Source organism: Nansenia antarctica (genome assembly GCF_963989245.1).
Source record: "Nansenia antarctica genome assembly, chromosome: 20".
Lineage (NCBI taxonomy): Eukaryota > Metazoa > Chordata > Actinopteri > Argentiniformes > Microstomatidae > Nansenia > Nansenia antarctica.
In genome coordinates, this window is record NC_137693.1 from 6,917,743 (window position 1) to 6,939,907 (window position 22,165).

Sequence of the window (22,165 nt, forward strand, 5' to 3'; positions counted from 1 at the left end):
GTGTTGATCTCTTTCCCATTAGCAGTGAAGGTCATGAGGCCCGTGTCCAGGTCGATGAGGCAGCCGATAATAAAGTCCTCCTGACTGATACGGGTCTGCTGGGAGCTGCTGAACTCTCCTCCCCACACCATGTAACAGTTGCTGCGCTTCATACTGACAGAGGAAGGAAGACGGGGAAGAGAAGATCATCTTTTTGTGAATGTGTGTGTGTGTGTGTGCTCGGTGTGTGTGTATGTGTTTGTGTGTGCTCGGTGTGTGTGTGTATGTGTTTGTGTGTCCTCGGTGTGTGTGTATGTGTTTGTGTGTGCTCGGTGTGTGTGTATGTGTTTGTGTGTGCTCGGTGTGTGTGTATGTGTTTGTGTGTGCTCGGTGTGTGTGCTCGGTGTGTGTGTATGTGTTTGTGTGTGCTCGGTGTGTGTGTTTGTGTGTGCTCGGTGTGTGTGTTTGTGTGTGTGTATACCTGTCTCTACGGGCATGAGGACACGTTACTCACCTGTCGTGGATGTTACCCTTGTCATCTCCCACGGTGACAGTCACATTTCGCACCTTGCTGAGGTCAAAGTGAGGGTCGTACTGGTGGTAGTCAGGGGTGATCCAGCCCACCCACACACCGCTGGGCTCTTGTCCAGCAAACACGCGCACTGAATAATAGTACTACACAGAGAGGAGGTGGGCAGAAAACAAACAACGACAAGTTGGGTTATTTCAACTACTCAGACAAAACAAATATGAATCATTTCTCGAGCCATGATATCCTAGGGAAAAGTCAGATATCATATAACATGCAGCGTATGTTACCATTGAATAGCATTCAGTGGAAATGTCTCATTAGCAATAGTGAAACCCATTGCAACCACGGTTACAGTTTCTTCTGGCCCATGGACTACTTTCAGGGGAAGGAATCATCTGACTATAAGGTGTAAAATAGTGAACTATCCCTCCAAAGGACACTATGAGACTGCATGGGTATGAATAGGTCAGAAGAGGTAAACAGACATACCGTCGTGGTGTTGAGGATGATGTCCACGTCATCTCTGTCGTCTGGGACCACGTCCTCCATCAAGCGGGGAATATTAATAACAGGAGGCGGAGCGATGAAAGCAGCCTTCTTGGCCTTGAAGAGGAACCTGAAGAAGACCGCAAAGAAAGACAGTGTCAGAGTATTAACAACATCCTGTTCAAACCATGTTTCATTAACACAGACGTGATTATGATTACAGTCAGTGTACTTAAGGCCAATGCACACGGCGTGCGATTTTGTCGCACGACAACATTCGATTCTCAATTCACACCACCGAAGTGTGTGGATGTGAATGGAGAATCGAATGTTGTTGTGCGACAATATTGCATCGCACGCCGTGTGCATTGTCTTATTCAAAACAATGGAATCGAATTCGCGGTGCGACAAAATCGCACGCCATGTGCATTGGGCTTTACTGTACATTCTCTTCCCACATTACCAGCTGTACACACTTTCTTCCCCTTTTACTACCCTCAGCCAATCTAACCCCCCCCCCGCCCCACTCACCCCTTCTTCTTGCTTTTCTCCGTCGAGGCATCTTTCTCATTCTCTCCGTTCTTGTTGCCCGGGATCTCCTTCGGCACGGACGGCTCCTTCTCCTTCTCCTCCAGCTCCTTCCTGGTGGCCGACTTCTTCAGCACCTCAAAGTCAGAGTCGGGGTCCACCTCCAGCACCTCGTCCTCGGGGATGGTGAGGGCCCGGGTGAGGGGCGTGGTCCCGGCCCCGATCTTGAACGTCTCGTGGAACTCCACCGGCATGCTGAGTCTGAGGAACAGCAGGTCTACGTTGGCGTTCTGAGAGCCAAACGTCCTGTGGGTCAGCTTCAGACAGGGGGCGCTGTCCACCGTTCCATCCACACGGGACACCTACAGTATATAGGTAGGGCGAAAGGGTTGTCAGTCACATACTGACTCCATAGCTCCAGATCACTGAAGAGAGCACGCAAGATTGTGGCTGACCACTCACATCCAGCTCACAGCTTGTTTACATTACTCCCTTCTGGACAGCGCTACAGGGCCACCAGGACAAAAACATCAAGACACTTGAACAGTTTCTTCCCCAAAGCCATAGCCCTCCTCAATAACTGCTGATCATTGTACCTTGCACTTTACATGTTCTTGCACTTAGTTGTACAGTATTTATTAATAATATCCACTCATATTGGTACTGTATATTTTGTCTTGAGTATTGTCGTGCTGTCGTCTTGTTGTAGTCTGTTGTCGTCTCAATGTACTGTAGCTTGTTTAGTATGGTTGAATACCAAAGCATGTTCCTAGTGCACTGCACATGGCGAATAAAGTTGAATTGAATTGAATTGGAATACAAATCTTACTTTCTTTTTTCATTTTTTTAAATTATGATAATAGAAAAGTTAGTGGAAGCAGTTTCTATCCATTACAAAAAAATAGAAGCTAGTATACAGATAAGTAGGGCACCTCGATGTGAGGGTGGTCCGTGGGAACAGGGATGAACTGGGGCAGGCTCTTGCTGAACCACATGGTGATGTCCCTCTTCATGTTGATGGCAAAGGGCTCAAAGCCCTCCTGCAGCCCACAGATGGTGAAGTAGCGCAGGCTGCTGACGTTCTGACCCAGGTTGATCCGGCCCACCTGGGACTGGCCCAGACTGCACACAGGGATGAAGCCTGGAGGAGGACACACACACACACAACTCTCATTCCAATTCAAACTACTTTATTTGTCCCCTTATTTGTACCACTTGATTCATTAATCTACCCAAATACATGGACCATAACATGGGGTTGTTAAAGAGATCCACACTTCCTGTACGTTTTAACCTAAGAGAACTAAAGAGAGAAAAAAAAACATTGTCCACAATTTCTATGTGAAAGTGATTTTCAGTTGTTGTTGTTGTTATAAGTGTGAATAAATATGTGAACCCCCAAGTCATGACTAGTTGAAAGCTACTTTGTGAGCAATGAAGTTTCTACCAACATTGCACACCAGACTAGGCTAATTCTTCTTTGTGAATTGCCCAAGCTTTAAGTCCCAATGTTCAGCCACTCACCCTCTCCTATCTCAATGTCCTTGAAGGCCATGTCAGAGCCAGAGTCACTGATCAGCATCTCTCCGTTGAGGGTGAACATGATGATCTGCTCTGTCAGGTCGATCATACAGCCCACCACGTCACCAGGCAACCAGCTGCGCCCGAAGGGCTCATTGCCCACATGCCAACGTTGAGCCTGGAATGGAAGGTTTACAAAAAAAAAAAAAACTTTTTTTTTTTTTTATCACCTGAGTTTTTATTGGGTTTCAGCATAGACATGGACAGAACATCATATCTACATCTTAAATGGCAAAACAAAGGGTAAAGAAACATAGCTTATCCCATAAACAGATGGGTAAAAAAGTGAAAAGGAAAGGAAAAAAAGGAAGAAAAAAAGGAAGAAATAAGAAGTCCGGAGGTGTTTCGATAAACATGTTACTGATAATATATGTCGAATGAGTATTAAATTAAAAGGTGTCAAGTTTCATATAAATGTTAAAGTTTTCCCTGTATTTTTCAAATATATTGATTTTGAGTCTCAAAAGGTATCTCATCTTTCCCTTTTTTATTTAATTTTTTACCATTTAGCAGACGCTTTTATCCAAAGCGACTTACAATTGGAGATGACAGAGACAGTCTCCCTGGAGTAACTTAGGGCTAAGTGCCTTACACAAGGGCACAGTGGTGGTGGTGTTCACAGGTGGGATTTGAACTCATGACCTCCTGATCACCAGCCCAACTCACTATCCGCTAGGCCACCACTGAGTTAACCTCTTCTGACACCGTCCTAAAAATAGACCATTTCCACCTGTTCTTTGTTTTTTTGGGTCTTACTGCACATTCCATGCCGACAACAGTACAAGACTAACGTGCTGAACAGAAGGAGCCAATGTCGTACCTTAAAGCCATTGAAGACGTAGGCAAGTTCGTCTCCCCCCAGCTCGGTATCGGCACGGGCACTGGGTCTGGCCCAGCCCACCCTCATCTCCCCCACTGTCACGGCCTCAAACTCAAAGTACCACTTCCCCTGGGTCACCGCGTAGGACTTCTCCGCCCGGAACACTCGGATCTTGTCTGAACTGCCCGGGCAAAGACCACCTATAGTGACGTAAACAGAGAGGGGGTCAGAGACAGGAACAACGAGGGTGACTACTACTTGACTTCCTGTACCTTGACTTCCTGTACTGTATCATTCTGCAATTTGTATGATATCGCATTTCATAATTCTGGCACCTGTACAGCAGTTTTGCACTACTGTTTCTACTGCAGTAAGACTGGTCCCGCTGGAGTACAACTACCACCACTATCACTTTATTACCTTATTCTACTATATTATTACTTACTTTACTTATCTTACTTTATTCTATTATTGTTGGTTTTGTATCCTGCTGCAATTGCAAAAACAACTTGTACCTACATTGGATGTAATAAAAGCAATTCTGATTCATGGAGAAGCTTTAAAAGAGATATACATACATTTGTGAACTTAGCAGTGGACTCACCTCTCTACATTCTGAGTACTAAGTAAGATTATCTAGTTAAGCTTGGACTACTGATAAGTGGATAACTGTCTTGTTTATTAGTGATAGTGTGATAGCTGTCTGTTTAAAAACAAAGGCGTCAGAGTAATTCTAGTGAAACCACCAGTTTCTGGACCTAAGTAGGTGCTAATTTGCAAGTAGGAGGAGACTTCTATCTCCCCTATATATTGGATAGACCAGGGGCCAGTTGGTAGGCAGAGAGACAAACTCACTGCTCTCCTGGTCAGGTGGCTCTATGTTGTAACCGTAGCCAATCAGAGTGCGGACAGCTGCACACACAGTGTCCCTGTTGGTCTTCTTGGTCTTTTCATCCAGAAGGTTATACGGCACCAGGCGTGGATTGCGCTTGTTCATTATGTCCTGAAGGGAAAAAGCAGAGGTAGGTTACAGTCAGTCCCAAAAAAAAAACTATAAGATATAGATCAAAGTAATATTTAAAGCTCGTAGACATTTAGCTTTAGGCAATGACAAGGGGTTGATACTGTAGTAGGTAATATAAATATGAACACTGTGATGTTGTGTTTCAGAAACTCTTTCATCTTTTTATGTGTCAACAGTTACATAAATGTTCTGAAAATGTTCTTCGGTGACTCAGTCCCGTTAGGTATGACTCACACGGAACACAGATATCATATCACCCGGGGTTCAACATTTAGAACATAGAAGATATTATCTGCAACACTTCAGCTGAGCTTGTGCCCACCTTTACGCCTACATGTGTATTAAATCCTATGTGACAAAAACAAGACTGGCATTCAAGGACTTGAGCTACTTGGTGAGTGAGAGTAAGATAAAGAAGAAAAGAAAAAATCTCCTGCAGAAAGAGAGAGAGAGATGAAAGGTACCTGTACAATACTATAGGTCCAACCCTGGCGTACACGGTCACGAGCCCACACATTGTGTCCATTTTCTGCCAGTCTCTCCACTAGGGTGTTCTGATTGGGTGTCAGCTTGACGTGGCTGAGGTCCAGAGGGACAGGCTTGTACCCACTGCTCATCACATACCTAACGGATCAAAAGTGGTCTCTTGATTAACACTTAGTCAGCCGTGAGGGTGTGAGTAAAACAAATGTTTATATCTTTGCACTTGATGAAATTTCAGGACCCCCCTTTCATGACTTTCTCCTAGATATGTGCGTTCTACCACCCAGTATCCGTACATTTTCAAAATCACATCAGGATAAGCTAATATAAAGCTATTTTGCAGTTTTTTCTGTGTAGGAAGCAGGCTAATTTACAAGCGGCCAACTAGTGGTCGTTGTGTGTAAATAGCAGCTTGAGCATTGTAAAGAGGCGGTTCTTTTAGCAGGTAAAAAAGGCACGGCTGTTCTAGTGTTAAAGAAGTAAAAGAATATTACATGAAAGAGATCTAAAACCAAACTAGGCCAGTTAATTGATGATTCTACATTCTGAAATGACGAGGTACCGACCATGACCACGCCCAGAACAACGGAAGGACGGTTCGTAACTGAACTAACGACGCATCACAATCCTCAAGACTCACGTCTTAGGTAGTTTGATCCTTTTCAGGTTTTCTTCTGCTTTTTCTTTTTCTTTTTCATCCCCCATTCCAACATGACAGCCCAACGCCAGAAGTGTCCTTGGAAGAAAAAAAAACACAGAGTGAGACTGTGGCATTGAATTCCTAGTACACAAACGAGAGCTCTGGCTGAGACCTTGACTCACTTCAGCGTCTCTCCCGACATGGCGAGGTTGTAGTTTCTCTCTGGCTCAGGCAAGCTCTGGAAATCCACCAGGCAGGGATGCAGTTTCTTATTGTCATCTCGGAACTTAGGATGGAAGTATAGGGGGGGGAATTAAGACCCGTAAGCCAGACAATACATGCGTAGTATATTGTGAGCTTAGAATTATAAGGTTCTATCTCTAAGTTTTTACATTCCATTACGTTTTGTGAGATGGAACCGTTGTATTTTTATTAATTACTAACTCAAAAATGTCAAGATTTTAAAAAGAACACCACACAGGCATTAATAAACACCTAATGGATCAGATTATGTAAACTAAATTTTGACAAAAAGTTGAGATAGAACCGTATAATTCTAACGTCACGATATACAGTCATATTAACAGTGTGTGCTGACTAGAGTTGTAGGGGAAGCACTCACTAGCCCATAGGTCCATCCCTGTTCAATACGTGTGACGGCCCAAAGCTCGTGGCTGTTCTCCGCCAGTTTCTCCCGGATGCGCTCCAACTGAGGTGGAAGGACTATCTGAAAGGACGACATCGTGAACGGAGGCAGTCGTAAAGGGTAGAGAGAGAGATAGAGAGAGAGAGATAGAGAGAGAGAGAGAGAGAGAGAGAGAGAGAGAGAGAGAGAGAGAGAGAGAGAGAGAGATGTGTCACGAACGTTAAGTGTTTTTACCTGCACTGTGTCCACAGGGTAGGGGGTGAAGGCTGTATGCGAGAGGGACGATGTGGGTCCCAACAGGTTGCGAACGCCGTCGAAATCGTGCTTATACTCCTTGATGGGCTCGATACGCAGTCGGTCCTTGGGCAGCACGGCCTCGTAGCACGGGGCGTAGCCTGGAGGGGGGAGGAATTTAAAATCGCCATGTCGGCCTCCGAGGAGAAAGCGAAGCCTGTGAGAGAGAGAGAGAGAGAGAGAGAGAGAGAGAGAGAGAGAGAGAGAGAGAGTGAGTGAGTGAGAGAGAGAGAGAATAAGACAGAGGAGAGAGAGAGAGAGAGGGAGAGAGAGGGAAAGAGTGAGAGAGAGAGAGAGAGTGAGTGAGAGAGAGAGAATAAGACAGAGGAGAGAGAGAGAGAGAGAGAGAGGGAAAGAGTGAGAGAGAGAGAGAGAGAGAGAGAGAGAGAGAGAGAGAGAGAGAGAGAGAGAGAGAGAGAGAGAGAGAGAGAGAGAGAGACCGGAGGACATCACATCAATCTCGTCGTCTGCGTAATGATTCCGGACCGAATGTCCTGAGTCTAAATAACAACAACTACATGGGGTTACGGGTCTCACTCACTTGATGCCTGCGGAGAAGCTGACGACAGGGAAGAAGAGGCCGTCCAGGTTGAAGTTCTCAAACATGCCCTGGACCGGGTGGCCGTTGATACGGAAGGAGATACTGGGCACGCTCAGATCCAGACAGCAGCTGATCACGTCGTCCGCCGCCAGGATGTGCTGGTTGGGGGAAGCCACGTGTCGGGGAACACGCCCTGATGAGGGGGACACATGATGAGGTCAATGACACGTGGTCAGGTGACAAGACGACTGCGTTCTGACGCCAGGAGTTTTTTTTATTTAACCTTTATTTAATCAGGCAGGCCAATAAGAACTAATTCTTATTTGCATTGGCGGCCTGGAAAAAGACAAAAGCCTCTTGGGGGGAGGGGGGGGGGGGGACTGAAAAGAAATCAGGTTATATGTTAAAAACAAGAACACACACGACAGACAGCAGCACATATCCAAGCATTTCCAGCACAGTTAAAAGATAGAAACATACATACATCTCCACACCTCCTCCACTTACAGTCACAGCATCAAGTCAAAGGGACAGCGTCACACATCCACATAAAACCGCACAAACAGAAAGCACACTAACAGGAGGCCCTGCTCCTTCTCTCTGTACCGTACCTGACCACAGGTGGAGTCCATCAAAGCCGTAGGAGTAGAGGTCGTCCCCCACGCCGTTGGCTCCCCAGCCCTCGCCTCCTCCGGGGTAGGGGCTGTAACCCTCGGTCAGAGCCCAGCCCACACGCAGGTGGAACACCTGGGCTGTCAGGAAGGGCTCCACGTGGTCCACCATCACCTCAAAGTACCACTTCTTATACTGGGTGGATCCCTCACACGTTCCCAGGAAGATGTTGGGCCTCATACTGACCAGAGGGGGGGGGCGAAATAGAATAGAATTAATATGCGACAGCAGCTGGTGAAATGGGGAACAAGTCAGCAACCAATCAAAATGTTCAGACATTTCTTTTGAAACACAGAAATACGTTTCAACGTTGTTGAAAATCACAACACACTCGCTAGTCAAGCCAAAATATTGCAATGCAATGGATTCGGTGAGTAATCCCCACTACTACCTAGTTAACTATAACACTACTTTACATTGTTAGCAGGCTCACAAAACAAGCTGTGTTAGTTGACTAGCGAGTGTGTCATTGATTTTCAACAACATTGAAATGCCGACTTTCACCAGCAGCTATCACAAATATGAATCAAGTGAATGAAAGAGCAGACGTTGATCTTGTTCTTGTGTGGTTGGCGGTCCCAGACATCAGACTGTACCGTACCTGGTGACATAATTGATGATGTTGCTTTGCAAGAGGAGGTCGCGACCCGGAAGTAGATTCTCTGTGATGAGATTCTGATTGGACCTTACAGCCACCCCGTTACACACACATAAAGAGCAGAGCACATCCAACACCTAGAACACACAGGAAAAGAGCAGGGGAAGCAACTCAGTAGGATTGCATTGAACACCTCCCTGACACTGATAAAGAAGAAGTAATTACAGTATCCCTGAACACACAGTCACTGACCTTGTGATTGCGTCCATGCTTATCCAGTAAAGAGATGATGGATTTAATGTGGTTCTCCTGGATGATGTTCAGGACCTCAGGACTCTCAATCAGAACACAGTACAGCACCTCCAAAATGCCTACGGTGAGGGTAACACACAAGGAAACTCGCTGAAAATAGAATGGAAGTACCAAAAGGAAATTGTCTCAACCAGTTCTGAAAGAGAGCTGGGGGAGGCGGGGGGGGGGGGGGTTGCAAAAGGACCATACCTGAAGCAGCCTCCAGACGGTCCAGTTTGCTGACCAGCCAATCCAGGTTGTCACAAAACAGAGCACAGTTGGCACGGTTACCTCTGATCAAGGAAGCTTTGTATGAAGGGAATGACAAGAGACAACAACTAAGTCAAGCACGATCATGTTCAGAATGGAGAGGATGTACAGTATTGTATCCCCAATAGACACACAGTAGTTACGCAGTGGAACATAATATGTAGTAGTGGGGTAGTGGTGGCCTAGTGGACAGTGACTGGACAGTGACAGTTGGACTGGAGTTCAAACATCACCACTAGTGTGCCCTTGAGTAAGACACATGGCCCTAAGTTACTCCAAGCTCTAATTGTAAGTCGCTTTGGATAAAAGCGTCTGCTAAATGGTTAAAATGTTAAATGAGTCATTAAAGAATTGAGTCATAATAGGATCAAACATACCCAGCAGATCGTACAGCAGGTTAACAATCTCCTTCCAAGACTCGGCTGCCTCCTCCCCGGCAAACTCAGAGAAGTGGGCCGCCGTGTTGTAGACGTTGAGACGGTCGATGCAGTCCAGCACCAGAGTGATCATGCCCTGAGTGGGATGAATTCAATTAAAAAATATGTAAACATTAAAAAGAGAGAAGCAGTGAAAAGAAACTTACTTTGATGAAATGAAATGAGGGAATATTACGTAACAAAGTATATAGTTTCAAACACGTAATTTTGATAATTATCATTTTACATTTCACATGATGCATACAAGCATGAATACAAAGCTATTATGCAATTCATGCAATGGTACAAAAATTGTGCCGGTATGCACTCTGTATTCGGTATTCAGCCAAGTGTTTCCTTAATTTCGATTTCGGGCCACGAATTTTCATTTCGGTGCATCCCTAGATTGAACTGTCAAGCTGTTGTTCGTATGCAAAGCGTGAGTCCATGGTGAGGTGTATTCATTCCCCTTATCCACTGCACGTGAGCACCCACCTCCTCTTGGAAGAGGTTCTGTCTGTTCCTGAGGGAGCGCAGCTTGGTCTGCTTCTCCTCATGCTCCAGCTCCTCCTCGGGGGGGCGGAAGTAGAAGATGAGGTCCTGCAGGGAGAGAGCCACTGTGTCCATGGGCAGAGAGGGGGGCCCTGGAGACTTGTTCTTCCCACTGAGCGAGTCCAGCGCTCTGAACACAAGAGAAGAGGAGGGGACATGACAACACTGCACTGATAGTAACGTAGGACATTGAGGCAGTTTTCTCACGCTCTGCTCTGAAGGTCGGTTGGTTGTCAGGGTCTATACAGTATACAGACATGACACCTCACTGATAATAAGGTCGTACATTGCGGCAGTTTTTCTCCGCTCTCTGCTGTGGACAGTTGTCCTGTCAGGCTGTCAGGGTCTATACAGTATAGAAGATCCACTCGGTCAGAAAATAAATAGCGACTTGATATTAACACATTCAGATATTCATATGGATTTAGAAGCTGCAGTGAAGGAGGTGTGTGTGTGTGGGGGGGGTCCATCCATACTTGATGAACTGTGTGAAGAGGCCTGCGGTGCTGTAGATCATACGAGCGGCCTGAGACTCCTCTGTCTGGGAGCGGGCCACGGTGAGAGCGTCGTCCATGTGACCCTCCTTATGAAGGATGGCCTAGGAGAGAGAACCAAACAGGGAACTAAACACATGGGCAAAAATACAAGTTTCAAAACAGGAGAAATATATGGGGATTTTCACTATTTAGGTTTAATATTGTTGTTGCTTTTCCATTACTGTCCTTCAGTAAAGGTGTTTTACTGAACTGAACTGAACTGACACTTAGCCACACCTCCATAACTGACACTTAGCCACACCTCCATAACTGACACTTAGCCAAACCTCCATACCTTTCTCTTGAGAGGACCCAGACGGGCGGATTTGGCATCAACAGAGGCGTATGTTAACCAGAGCGCCGTGGACACATGCTGCACAAAGCACATGGACTCTCCATACTTGATCTCTGGCGTGCCCATGCCCTCCACGTCTCGCTTCTGGGCCACGTCGATCTTCTCCTGTAAGTTGGAACATTGGAAAAACAAGGAGAACGAATGATACTCTCTCTTTATTGTGAGAACAGTTGGATTTGATATTATTATTCAGCATTCAGAGTATAGGGGGAAGATATGAGACCTCTTATATAGATAGGCAGGCCCAATACTGCTAAACGTATGTGGTTGATTCTATAAAGTGAATTATATTTATTCTTCACAAGGGCCCATAAAATAATAAAAATAATAATAATAATAATAATTGTTGGAATGTGGTATTTTTTGCTCTAGGCACGAGGTCAGACATAGTCGGCGCCCCTGGAGCAATTTGGGGCTCATGCAGCTCTCCTCCTGAGGTAGGAATCGAATCAGCGACCTTACGATTGCTAGCCGGCCTCTCTAACCTCTACCGCCGAAGACATTTCTGAAGACATTTCTAAAAGAAGACATTTCTGTTATAAGCTGGTTTGTGATGACTCTGACCTTCGAAGCTCTGAAGCAGAAGGCGGCCATTTTGGTGTTGGCTTTCTCCGGGTCCACCACCAGCAGTCCTTTCTCTTCGTCCAGACAGAGGTATCGACCCGTCGTTATGTGACGGACCCTAAAAGACTGGCCCCACTTCATGTGCCCTTCACTCCAACTGAACAGAGCGGCAAGCACAAAGAAGCACACCAACCCCCACAACAGACATGACATTAATAAAAGTCAATGGTCCTTTTTTTCTTTTTCATGGAAGCTGATGCACTGCAAGTGAATCCACTCACCCGATACGAAGGGGTTCTAGTCTCCATAGAGACCGAGCATGGCTACAGACAGCACCTCCCTCATAATGAGCCATTCTGAAATAGACACAGAATGGGTTAGTCACAGTTATTGACTGGAGGATAATGCTGTTATTTGTGATATCAGGTGTATAATAATAATAATTATTATTATTATTATTATTATTATTATTATTCATCTGTTTTGGTTACCTGCGCTGGTCATCTCCCCCTTCGGCAGCAGGGATGGCCAGACATTCGTCCATATGACCATGGAACAGCCTGAGAACGTAGCCTCCCGTCAGGAAGCCTGCAGGGGGAAGGTCACAGCAGGTCATGTTTGTTACAATTTGCACAATATGGTCGGTTGTACACATTCAAGTACATGATTTTTCTTCGCAATTTTGGCCTACTGAGTTAATCCTGCTAGAATCAGCACCTTGGAAAAGTTGCGGAGCTGTCTCTCACCTTTTAGTTTTATAGCAGGTTATATAGCTAGTCAGTTTACAGCAGGTAGTGAGAATGAGGGAAAGATACGGCAGGAAACTATCAATTTCATATCTGCTCACTACAAAATCTAAAAATAACATAAATCCACACCTTCAGCGAGCTCACACCCAGAACACACAGGGTTCATGTTCCACAGGGTCTGCATGAAGGAGGCATCCACCATGAGGTCACCACTGGCGTAGGAGAGATGCTGGAAAGAGAGAGAAAGAGAGAGAAAGAGAGAGAGAGAGAGAGAGAGAGAGAGAGAGAGAGAAGGTGAGTAAATGAGAGAAAGAGATAAGAACAGGTAAAGCTGCCTCAACTTCAAACTGGCGATGACGGTACTGTACACTAGGTACGAAAGAAAAGCCTTACCAAGTATCTCTCAGAGGACACACTGACAAGGATGAGGTCATCCCCCACCCTGACCTTCTCTCCCTCTGACCTCTGTTTGGAGGCAGGGTGAATGGTCCACCAGCACGCCTCCCCTAGAAAGGAGCATATGTGCATTACTCACATAAGGACCGATACGTGAATTCAGCAGAGGGACATTGAGAATAATTTGCTCTTTTTTATATTGTGAATATATCTCCCAGGGGAGGCTGGTGAAGGCAGAAATCAGAAGACGGGCTCATTGTACTATTTTTTTTTTAATGGAACGAATGGAATGGTATCAAACATGTGCCGTTCTCTGATTTCTACCTGTACCGACCTCCTCTGATCTCAAGATTCAAGATTCAAGATAGCTTTATTGTCTGTCACACAGTGACAGAAATTCTCCTTCGACAGGCTCCGTAAAGTGCAGTTCAAGAATACATTTCCACATTAAAAACACACATAGGTCACATACATGAATACATACAATAAAAACAGACAGACAAAGCAGTGTTTATAAAATGTAGTGCCAATTTAAAAAAGTCCAGTCATTTAAAAAGAATAATAAAAACAGTGTTATGCTTTAAGAAGCTAAAATGTTGTGGTTTAAAAAAGATATGCGGTTCCTATTTTAAAATGTTCAGGGCGGTGGTTGCAGATGGGATGAATGATTTTTTTGTATGTGTTTTTCCGGGGCAGTGGAATTCTGTAACGGCGGCCTGATGGAAGTAGCTGAAATGATTGTGTGATTGGGGTGAGAGGGGTCCTGTGTGATTCGTGTGGCTTTCCTACACAGTAAGAAACATACCTGTGGAATCCTCTTGCAAGCCCACATCGAAAGACAGCTTGTCTGTGAGAGACCGTGACGTACTCAGACAGCAGAGGTACTGCAGGAGAGAGAGAATACAAATGTCCACTCCTGGTTGACACGCACAGCTGGTAAAACCCAGCATTACACAGGACAAGGAAGAGACTACTAGAGGAAGATGTCGAAGTGGAGAGTTCAGACTACACCTTAACTGTCCCTCCTAAGACCTCGTCATCCCCTTTACCCCCTTGTACAATTTCTCTACTATAAATAAATACATTTAAAAAAATCTTCCTCGAGCATTGTGACTGCCAATGGCCCCTGACCCTAGCACAGAATTACTTTTTCTTACAATGACTGGCGGATAAATGATTCGCTTACTTAGACAAACGTATTTATTGACAGTCGCTTTGGATAAAGGCGTCTGCTAAATGCCCCAAAACGTTAAATGTAAACGGATAGTAAAATCAGAGTAATGTGAGAGACTGAAAACTACAGAGGCACAAACAGTGGATGTTGCCGGGCAGAGAGGAGGCAGCTCACCATGCTTGAGTGGGTATGTTTCAGTAGGATAGCGTGGCCATACAGCAGGGTACGGTGGCCCCCCCCCTGGGAAGACTGAGGACAGAGAGAGGAGAAGTTACAGTCCAGCCATACCACAGAATGTAGGATTCTAATTCAGCATACAGCCTGCTGCTGAGGTCAGACCAACAGGACTCTTGTGGACGGAGGACAGAGACAGAAGAGGCGGCAGGCATCCTCCTCGTTCCAAACCGAGAACAGTCGGGCCAGGCGGACAGACAACCTTGCTATGTGCCCCAGTAGGAGAGGATTTACATAGACCATTTATATCACAGAGAAACCCCAAAAAAAACACAGACATGTAAGGCCACGTATCGTCAATTATGAACAGGGACAGTGAGTATAGAAGTAGATATGTTACGGTACGTGTGGGAATACGGTACATGTGGGAAAACTAGGGTTAGGGTTAGGTGCAACGTCGACTTGGTACATGCTGGCATGTCTAACCCTAATCCTAATCCTAACCCTAACCCTACCCCTACCCCTAACCTTAACCTTAACCGTAGCACCCTAGCACCTAACCCTAACCCTAGTTTTCCCACATGTACCGTATTCCCACATGTACCGTAACAGACACATAAAACGATGACAGAACATCAAGTCAGATGAGTAACAACGCACCACATGGCGACACGATTCCAACCACAAGTCACATTTTGTTCACGTCTGTGAACCGAACTGAAGAACCAAACCATTTTCCACAAAACAACTGTTACTTCAACATCATTCGTTAAAATTAGTGATGATTATCATCCCACCGTAAAACCTTGTTATGATAATGATTATTCCGTGAGTGAGCTCAGATCCCCCCCTGGGGGTGTTTTTGGGGTTAAAGCAATCCAAGTTTATAACACCACACGATGGCATGATCGAGGTCCGGCTCTGATTACACTTTGAAACCCTTATGATTGGTTGGTTGAAGTGCAAACACCATTTCTTAGGGAAGAACGGCAGCGCTTAAGTAAAAGGTGAAGGGGTGGTACTGTACATGCATGCAATGTTTGACCAGCAAGATGTGGAGAGATGAAAATGAAATGAACAGTTATGAACAGGGAATTGAAAATGGAGGTCATATATTGTAGGACACTTCAGGACAGGGCAGTAAAAGGCTCTGCCTCAAATGAAATACTGTGCACTCAGTACATGTGGTGGAGAGGTATTTTCTGATTTATGATGTTGGACGCAGTAAGAGCTTCTTAGCTGCTTAGCTTGCTGACAGGAATCTTTCCTTGAGTGTCATTTGAAACGCTACTTGGTATTTAAGCTATGACACTAAGCAAAGTGTGAATGACGTGAGGGGGTGAAGTGCAGTTATAGCCGACTGTTGAGAGTAAAGGAAAAAGTGCTACATCACTGATTCAGACAGGGACATTAGGTGGTAGGGGGGGTAAGGACCATCAAGGTAGACAAGGGGAGGAGGGGAAAACTTCGAGGACACGTGACAGGAAGTGAAACATGAGCAGACATACCCATTTGTCCAAATCGACTGCCTATGGTCGGCAGGTGAGAGGGGAAATGGGGCATGGGGTCAGAAAAGAGACAAAACGAAAATCTAAACCATTTCAGGTACTGTGTCAAAGATGCTTATACAAGAAATACTGTACACTATAATTAAAATACTGGTACATAAGTCATTTATCATTAAACTACAGAAGCAAATGACTCAACTTTAACAGATTTGGGTCAATGACAGAGGATACTGTAACTACTGCAGAACACACTGTAACAGGCCCAGAATACTACTTTAGAAAAAGTCTAACCAACATGAGAAATCACATTTGGAGCTGTTGGCGAACCAGTCCGAGAGCATAAAAACGTTGATCTCGTAGCACAACCTTCAACCTCTCTCTCCGTCTGACTCTTACCTCATTCAGCTCCATGGTGTTGGCCAGCATCTCCTGCAAGGCCCGTACTGACAGCGACTGCTCCAGGATGAAGCAGCAGATCGCCAAATCGGGCGGCACATTCTACAACAAAACACACTCATCCATCAGGCAAACAAGGTCATGGGCAGCAACTGGCAAATACTTTAGAGCTGGGGAGGCTGGAGGAGGCCGAAATGAGAGGATGGGCTCATTGTAATGCATGGCATGTGTAGTGGGATGGAATTAGGAACGGTATCAAACGATGTCATCCATTCCATGCATTAGAATCAGCCCATCCTCCAACCAGCCTCCCGTGCTGAAGAAGCAACTTGCTGTGAAGGAGTGGGATGTGGTGTTCCAGTACCTGAGCGTTGGAGGTCGTCTCCAGGAAGCAGAGACGGTTCCCGAAGCCCTCACATGACAGGCACAGTTTGATCTGTTCTTTTAGGATGGAGGCGGTGCACTGGAGCACGACTTGATCATCCTAAATAGAAATGATAAGAGACTTCAAACGTCAAAGAGTACAAGCAACACTGTGATACAAAGGATTACAAAGTCTGGGGGTTCATATTATTGTTCAATACAGTGACTCCAAGTACAGTGCTCTCTATACGTATTGGAATGAGGAAGCTTTTTGTCTTTTTAGTTCTACACAGTCTGGATTTGATTTGGATCAATTACTACTTGCTTTTTCAGATTTGGTTCACCATTTAGAAAGTTCAACATTTTTAAAACATACTCCCCTTATTTCAGGGCCCCAAAAGCACTGGGGGAAAAAAACATATAATATCCAAATGAAGTATGTTTAGTATTTTGTTGACAATCCTTTGCCTGCAATAACTGCCTGAAGTCTGTGACCCATTGACCCCACCAGATGCTGGGTATATTCTCTGGTGAAGATGATGATGATGAAGCGCCATCCAATTAATTTGGAGGCATTTGCTTGTATTTAAGCAGACAAGATGTTTCTGTACACTTTTGAATACATTCAGCTGCTGCTATAACATCACCAATCAAGACAAGTTATCCAGTTGGCCCAATCCCGTTTCCCTTTCCTAAACCTACGTCTCGTTTTGGACTGCCACTCTCTTTGGAGCCAAGGCCTCAGACAGAGCCACAAGGCGTAGTGGTTGTAATCTTCCCCTATGAAATGGGACAACCCTTCAAGACCCTGATACGTCATCAGTAGCGTCATTGAAAAGCATTGACGGTCGCGATTCATTCACAACTTAAGTTTCATCTCATCAATCGATCAAACAGGTCATCAAATAAAAAGGAACAATGGTTCATTATCAGGCCAGTTCATGACAGAATAACAGTGTTCTGTAGGCTAGCAACCTGTGCTCATACGCTGCCAGTCTGCACTGATATAGGACAACAACTTTGCAGCTGAACTTTATTTAGATTTCGGGCAATCACAAAGGGGGGGAAACGCGACATGGAATTATGTCAAAATGCGTGACTATCATGCACAAATCAGCCTTACATGTAACATGAACAAGAATTGGGACACCCCTATCCTACACGTAAACATGCAAAACAGAGCCGTCAGGGTGAATTGGGATTGGGCCCTTGTCTACCCGATGCAGAGTGTCCCTGATCTGTGGGGCCGTTGCTTTTTTGTTTTGTTTTTATTATGGTCAGCATTCGTCGGTCATCCACTTTAGGAGTGTAGTTTTTCGGTAAGTCGTTAAGATTTTAGTGATTGATGTTTCTGATATTCCAGCCTCAAAATGGCTTCCCTGACCTTAATTCACATCTCTTTGGGGGTTTGGAGGTTTCCAATATGGACTTAAGAGGAATCAACTGCCCCATATATTGAATAATAAACAGTATATGTTTCATGATCACTAGTGTAGCATGTTTCATTGGCCTCAGATTTATTGTAGCACCCATAACCTTGATATGCCCATTTGATACTAATACGTGCCAGGGGTAGAGTGACAGCCATAACTAATTTTATATGGGGCTAAAGAAAAGCTGTACAAGAGAATAAAGTTACAGCAATATGACTCATGTAAACCAAAATACATAGTGTTTTACATCTCAAGAGAACAAGGCGAGGTCTCTTAATGAAGGCCTTCACCCTACAGTACCAATTAACTGACACATAAACCACTCTATCATATCATTATTTAGCTTCTGCTTCTTTCAAAACATAAGTAAGATTTCACATCCAAAGGATTTTGGTTTTGTGGGTTGAAATCCAGAGTCATCTTAAGCAGTGTTTGGTATTGTGAAAAGAGCCTGCCTGCCTACCCGACCTATGACAAGTGACAACCAAAACAAGGGTGGAGAGCACGGCATATGAGTGCCATGGAGCCATACAGACTGGGTCACAGCTACCAGCAGACTCACACCCATCGTGAGCTTAGAATTATAAGGTTCTATCTCCGTTTAGGGTAGTTCAGAGATATTGAGCGTCAACGTTTTTACATTCCATTATGTTTTGTGTGATGGAACCTTTGTATTTTATGAATTACTAAAAAAAAAAAAAAAAGATTTTCAAGACACCACACAGGCATTAATAAACACCTTGGATACCTAATGGATCAGATTATGTAAAAAACTCAATTTTGACAGAAATTGATATAGAACCTTATAATTCTAACGTCACGCCATGTTAAATCTTCATCTCTCATTCCTTAACCTCCAGTCACATCTCTTCTTTGTCATTCCTCTGTGCCTGTAACTGCCCTAGCACTAACCTCTCTGACCGGTTCTCTGACTGGCTCAACAACCGCTCTCCCCTGGCCTTCTATTTCGGTCCCCTGCACCTGCTACTCACACATTCCCCTTTGTGGAGCACCAGATATTTGAGAGCCGAAGGGGACGGGCAAGTCAGGACTTTATTACTCAGCCTCAGCCTCAACGACATAATCATTTGTAGCGCACACATGCAGAGAGCAAGAGGGACCGGCACAGCCAGAGACAGGTGTCAAACTGTTAATCTTAAACCGACAGCTCTAGACTCAAAACCCTAGATGTAATGCCAGTCAAAAGTAAGTCTTACACTTTGGTGACAGAGCAACAGGGGATGCGAATCGGGTCGAAAATGTAGTGACATTCTGTGATTCAAGGAAGCACGTCAACGGGTTCTAGTGCTGTCGCTAGTCAAATAGAACAAAACCTCTCAGGACATACACAATACACCTAAACCGTCGCCATGGCAATGGTTCAACAAATCGTATAAACAAAAGCCCCCATATCACATATTCAATAAGGTGACAGTCTCAGACGGACTGAAGTAAACAGCTGCTGTCATGGGCCAGGCTATAAACTCACTAATCCCCCAGAGTCTGTAAATATAGAACTTAGAAGAGTTCAGTATGAACAAGCATCAAAGCAAATGATGGTCAGTCTTTCTCACACTTCCACATTAAGCTGCCCAGCTGACTTCTTCAGTCCCCTTCTTGATGAGAGAAGTCAAACGTGTTATAACAGGTCCATACATCTGGCACTTTGCCGTATGTGGCACAACCCTTTTGCCACCTTGTACAATATATAGCATAGACAAAGCTAGCAGGCGGCGGTAGTGTACTGTAGGACAAAGCAAGCCTTCTACGCTGCTCTACTACAAGCACAAACACAGCACTATAAAAAGAAAGTGCTAGTGTCATTTGAGAATGATACCTCTACAAATACACACGGATGAATTTCATGCATCTTTCACACCCCGTGTCTGGAGCCATTACGGTACAAGTTGACACAGCGAAACATAGAAAAGCCAGGCCTGTGAAATGTGACTGGGGGTCCCTGCTGAGAGAAAAATGGCCTTACAGGTTAACACTCAAAGTCTAACGTGAAAAATCCAAGTCAATATTATAACCATCTTGCTGTGATTTTTACATCCCAACCATGGATTCTCAGCTATGTTCATCTGGAAGAAAATGGAATATATCAGTCTTTGCCAGTATGAGTGCCAAAACACCAAGTGCCAGCACATCTTCAGTTCTTATTAGGAACAGATATGACATAATGACATGCCAAGTGCTGGACTATGTTTACATATTCAATTAGTATTCGATCTCAGAATATCCTCGACGATTGGGCAGAGGCTTGTGAGCAGTGATCCCCGTGAAACAGTTGGTAACCTTGACACTATGTTAGCCCCCCTCGTCTGTTCCAAGTCTACAGGGAACCCTGGAGAGAGGTAAGGAGAGTAAGGGTCCATATGCAGCACACTGGCATAGTGGAATAATAGTCTCCTCTCCATAAGTACCCCAGGGCAATACCAAGAACATCATGTGATCTAAGAACAGCTATAACCTTCTACACATGGCCATAATGAGTAATTCAGTCTTCTATTAATAAAGTCTCCCTATTTCAAAAGCTGTTACATACAATGGCAATTTGTCTGCATTGTGTCAAAATGTGTTCCCTTCAATGGTATACAATTATATATCATTGTAACCTCCCTCTGTTTTCCATCATCATCACTTGATGCGTCAGTGAGCTAATTTGTATGAATATGATTCTGGATTCTCAAACACACAGCATTCCTTGTTTTTATCAACCACTCTTTTCATGTATTCCTGTTGTCAGGAATCAGCTGTTACTTGTCACCAAGCGTTGTGGTCCGAAACAGTAACATAGCAAGCTGCTCTGGTGTATAAATAGATAACAATGCAGACTAACGCAGCACCTGTCTCTGCCAATCTGCTCTTTCCAAACTCAGTGGAACAGAAGCCATTAACACAAAGTATGAAAGTTGAACTCTAAGTTGAAGTTACACATTAACACACAATTAGGCATTTGTAGCTACAATGTTAAAGTGATCATCTCCATCACACCCTTTGCAAACCAGATCTGTAAGTATAATAAACAACAACCAAATATGTCAACAAAATGAGAGATGGCATGACTTACCGTCCGCAAGAACTGAATCTCCTCGTCTCCCCCTTCTCCCTCAGCCATCCTCCCAGGGTGCTACCTTGATAAGATCACCCCTGGAGAAAGATGGTAAAATGTCTGGTTGTCTCTCACCCAGCCTCTTGTCGTCTCTCCCTCTGCCTCACTCTCCCACCTCTCTCTTCTCAGTCCTAGCGCTTGTGTGTGGGCGTGCTGAAGGACAACGTGGGGCCAGTGGCTCTGGCTGTGTTATGAGACAGACAGAGTGACAGTTAACTCCTGCTCATTACAGCATGAAAAAGGGGTGTCGCAAAAGTGTCAAGGGCTGTACGTCAAGTGTAATTGAGCCACCAGCTGGTATCAATAGTAGTAAAGAAGGTACTGCACATTCTCAAACGTGATTATAATTTCATGACCAAAACAATCTGTGTCTCAACGCTCTGAGTCTGATCAATAATACTACGAATGGCAATGTTGTTGAATCGTACTGAAACTAAATCTCTATATGACACACAAAAAAACTAATCTTTTGTGAATAAACCAATTTATTATTTACATTCACAGACCCAGTCAGTAACAACTGAAGGATGTTGCAGAAAAGAGTAAAGTTAAAATAAATCTTTTTATTATGACCATAAAGTGGTGTAAACAATACATATGTTAATAAAAGAAAAAAAAACATAATAAATATGGTATGAAACATCAACACTCAAAATGCAATTATAGACAACGTCCTAACAAAACAACAGGAAGACTACATGAAACAGCATGAAAATAAAACATAAAATGACATAAAATACACCTTTTCTGAGGTATCATCAAGTTTCCATATCACACAATAAAATCAGGAAGAACATTGTTTATGTGTTCTTATTTTCCCCATCTTTATGCTGAAAAATAAAAAATAAAAGTCATAAAAAAAAACAAAAAACTGGCACGTGTCTTCCCTGGATCTGTGTCAGACCAGCAGAGAGTCTCCTGTTGCCAAACTAATGTCATGATTGGACCGACGGGGTGAGTCTCTATAGCGCCTCCTAGTGCCTGGGGGCCTGAATTGCAAGCCTGGTGATGAGAGAACCACAGAGAGAGGGCATCCTCCCACCGCACTG

At 44.5% G+C, this 22,165-nt stretch overlaps 1 protein-coding gene across 1 annotated transcript in view; it reads right to left on the minus strand.

The window, feature by feature from the left end:
• The window catches only part of LOC308174565 (ryanodine receptor 1-like), a gene marked incomplete at both ends in the record, with an annotated part of 70,640 nt that extends 49,518 nt beyond the window's left edge, over positions 1-21,122 (minus strand). Inside the window, 33 exons of the mRNA XM_080549661.1 lie at positions 1-153; positions 494-654; positions 1,001-1,127; positions 1,529-1,887; positions 2,458-2,666; positions 3,050-3,224; positions 3,927-4,126; positions 4,782-4,929; positions 5,415-5,574; positions 6,074-6,169; positions 6,256-6,359; positions 6,696-6,800; positions 6,954-7,170; positions 7,555-7,747; positions 8,166-8,407; positions 8,828-8,961; positions 9,077-9,195; positions 9,326-9,421; positions 9,763-9,898; positions 10,297-10,483; positions 10,830-10,951; positions 11,185-11,349; positions 11,809-11,965; positions 12,090-12,164; positions 12,300-12,396; positions 12,687-12,786; positions 12,951-13,063; positions 13,759-13,837; positions 14,302-14,376; positions 15,810-15,830; positions 16,206-16,307; positions 16,570-16,689; positions 21,075-21,122. The exon at positions 1-153 is cut by the window's left edge and continues 10 nt beyond it. Coding sequence (XP_080405787.1) covers positions 1-153; positions 494-654; positions 1,001-1,127; positions 1,529-1,887; positions 2,458-2,666; positions 3,050-3,224; positions 3,927-4,126; positions 4,782-4,929; positions 5,415-5,574; positions 6,074-6,169; positions 6,256-6,359; positions 6,696-6,800; positions 6,954-7,170; positions 7,555-7,747; positions 8,166-8,407; positions 8,828-8,961; positions 9,077-9,195; positions 9,326-9,421; positions 9,763-9,898; positions 10,297-10,483; positions 10,830-10,951; positions 11,185-11,349; positions 11,809-11,965; positions 12,090-12,164; positions 12,300-12,396; positions 12,687-12,786; positions 12,951-13,063; positions 13,759-13,837; positions 14,302-14,376; positions 15,810-15,830; positions 16,206-16,307; positions 16,570-16,689; positions 21,075-21,122 — 4,595 coding nt within the window. The remainder of the gene's footprint in view (positions 154-493; positions 655-1,000; positions 1,128-1,528; positions 1,888-2,457; positions 2,667-3,049; positions 3,225-3,926; positions 4,127-4,781; positions 4,930-5,414; positions 5,575-6,073; positions 6,170-6,255; positions 6,360-6,695; positions 6,801-6,953; positions 7,171-7,554; positions 7,748-8,165; positions 8,408-8,827; positions 8,962-9,076; positions 9,196-9,325; positions 9,422-9,762; positions 9,899-10,296; positions 10,484-10,829; positions 10,952-11,184; positions 11,350-11,808; positions 11,966-12,089; positions 12,165-12,299; positions 12,397-12,686; positions 12,787-12,950; positions 13,064-13,758; positions 13,838-14,301; positions 14,377-15,809; positions 15,831-16,205; positions 16,308-16,569; positions 16,690-21,074) is intronic.
• Between the last annotated feature and the right edge of the window lie 1,043 nt (positions 21,123-22,165).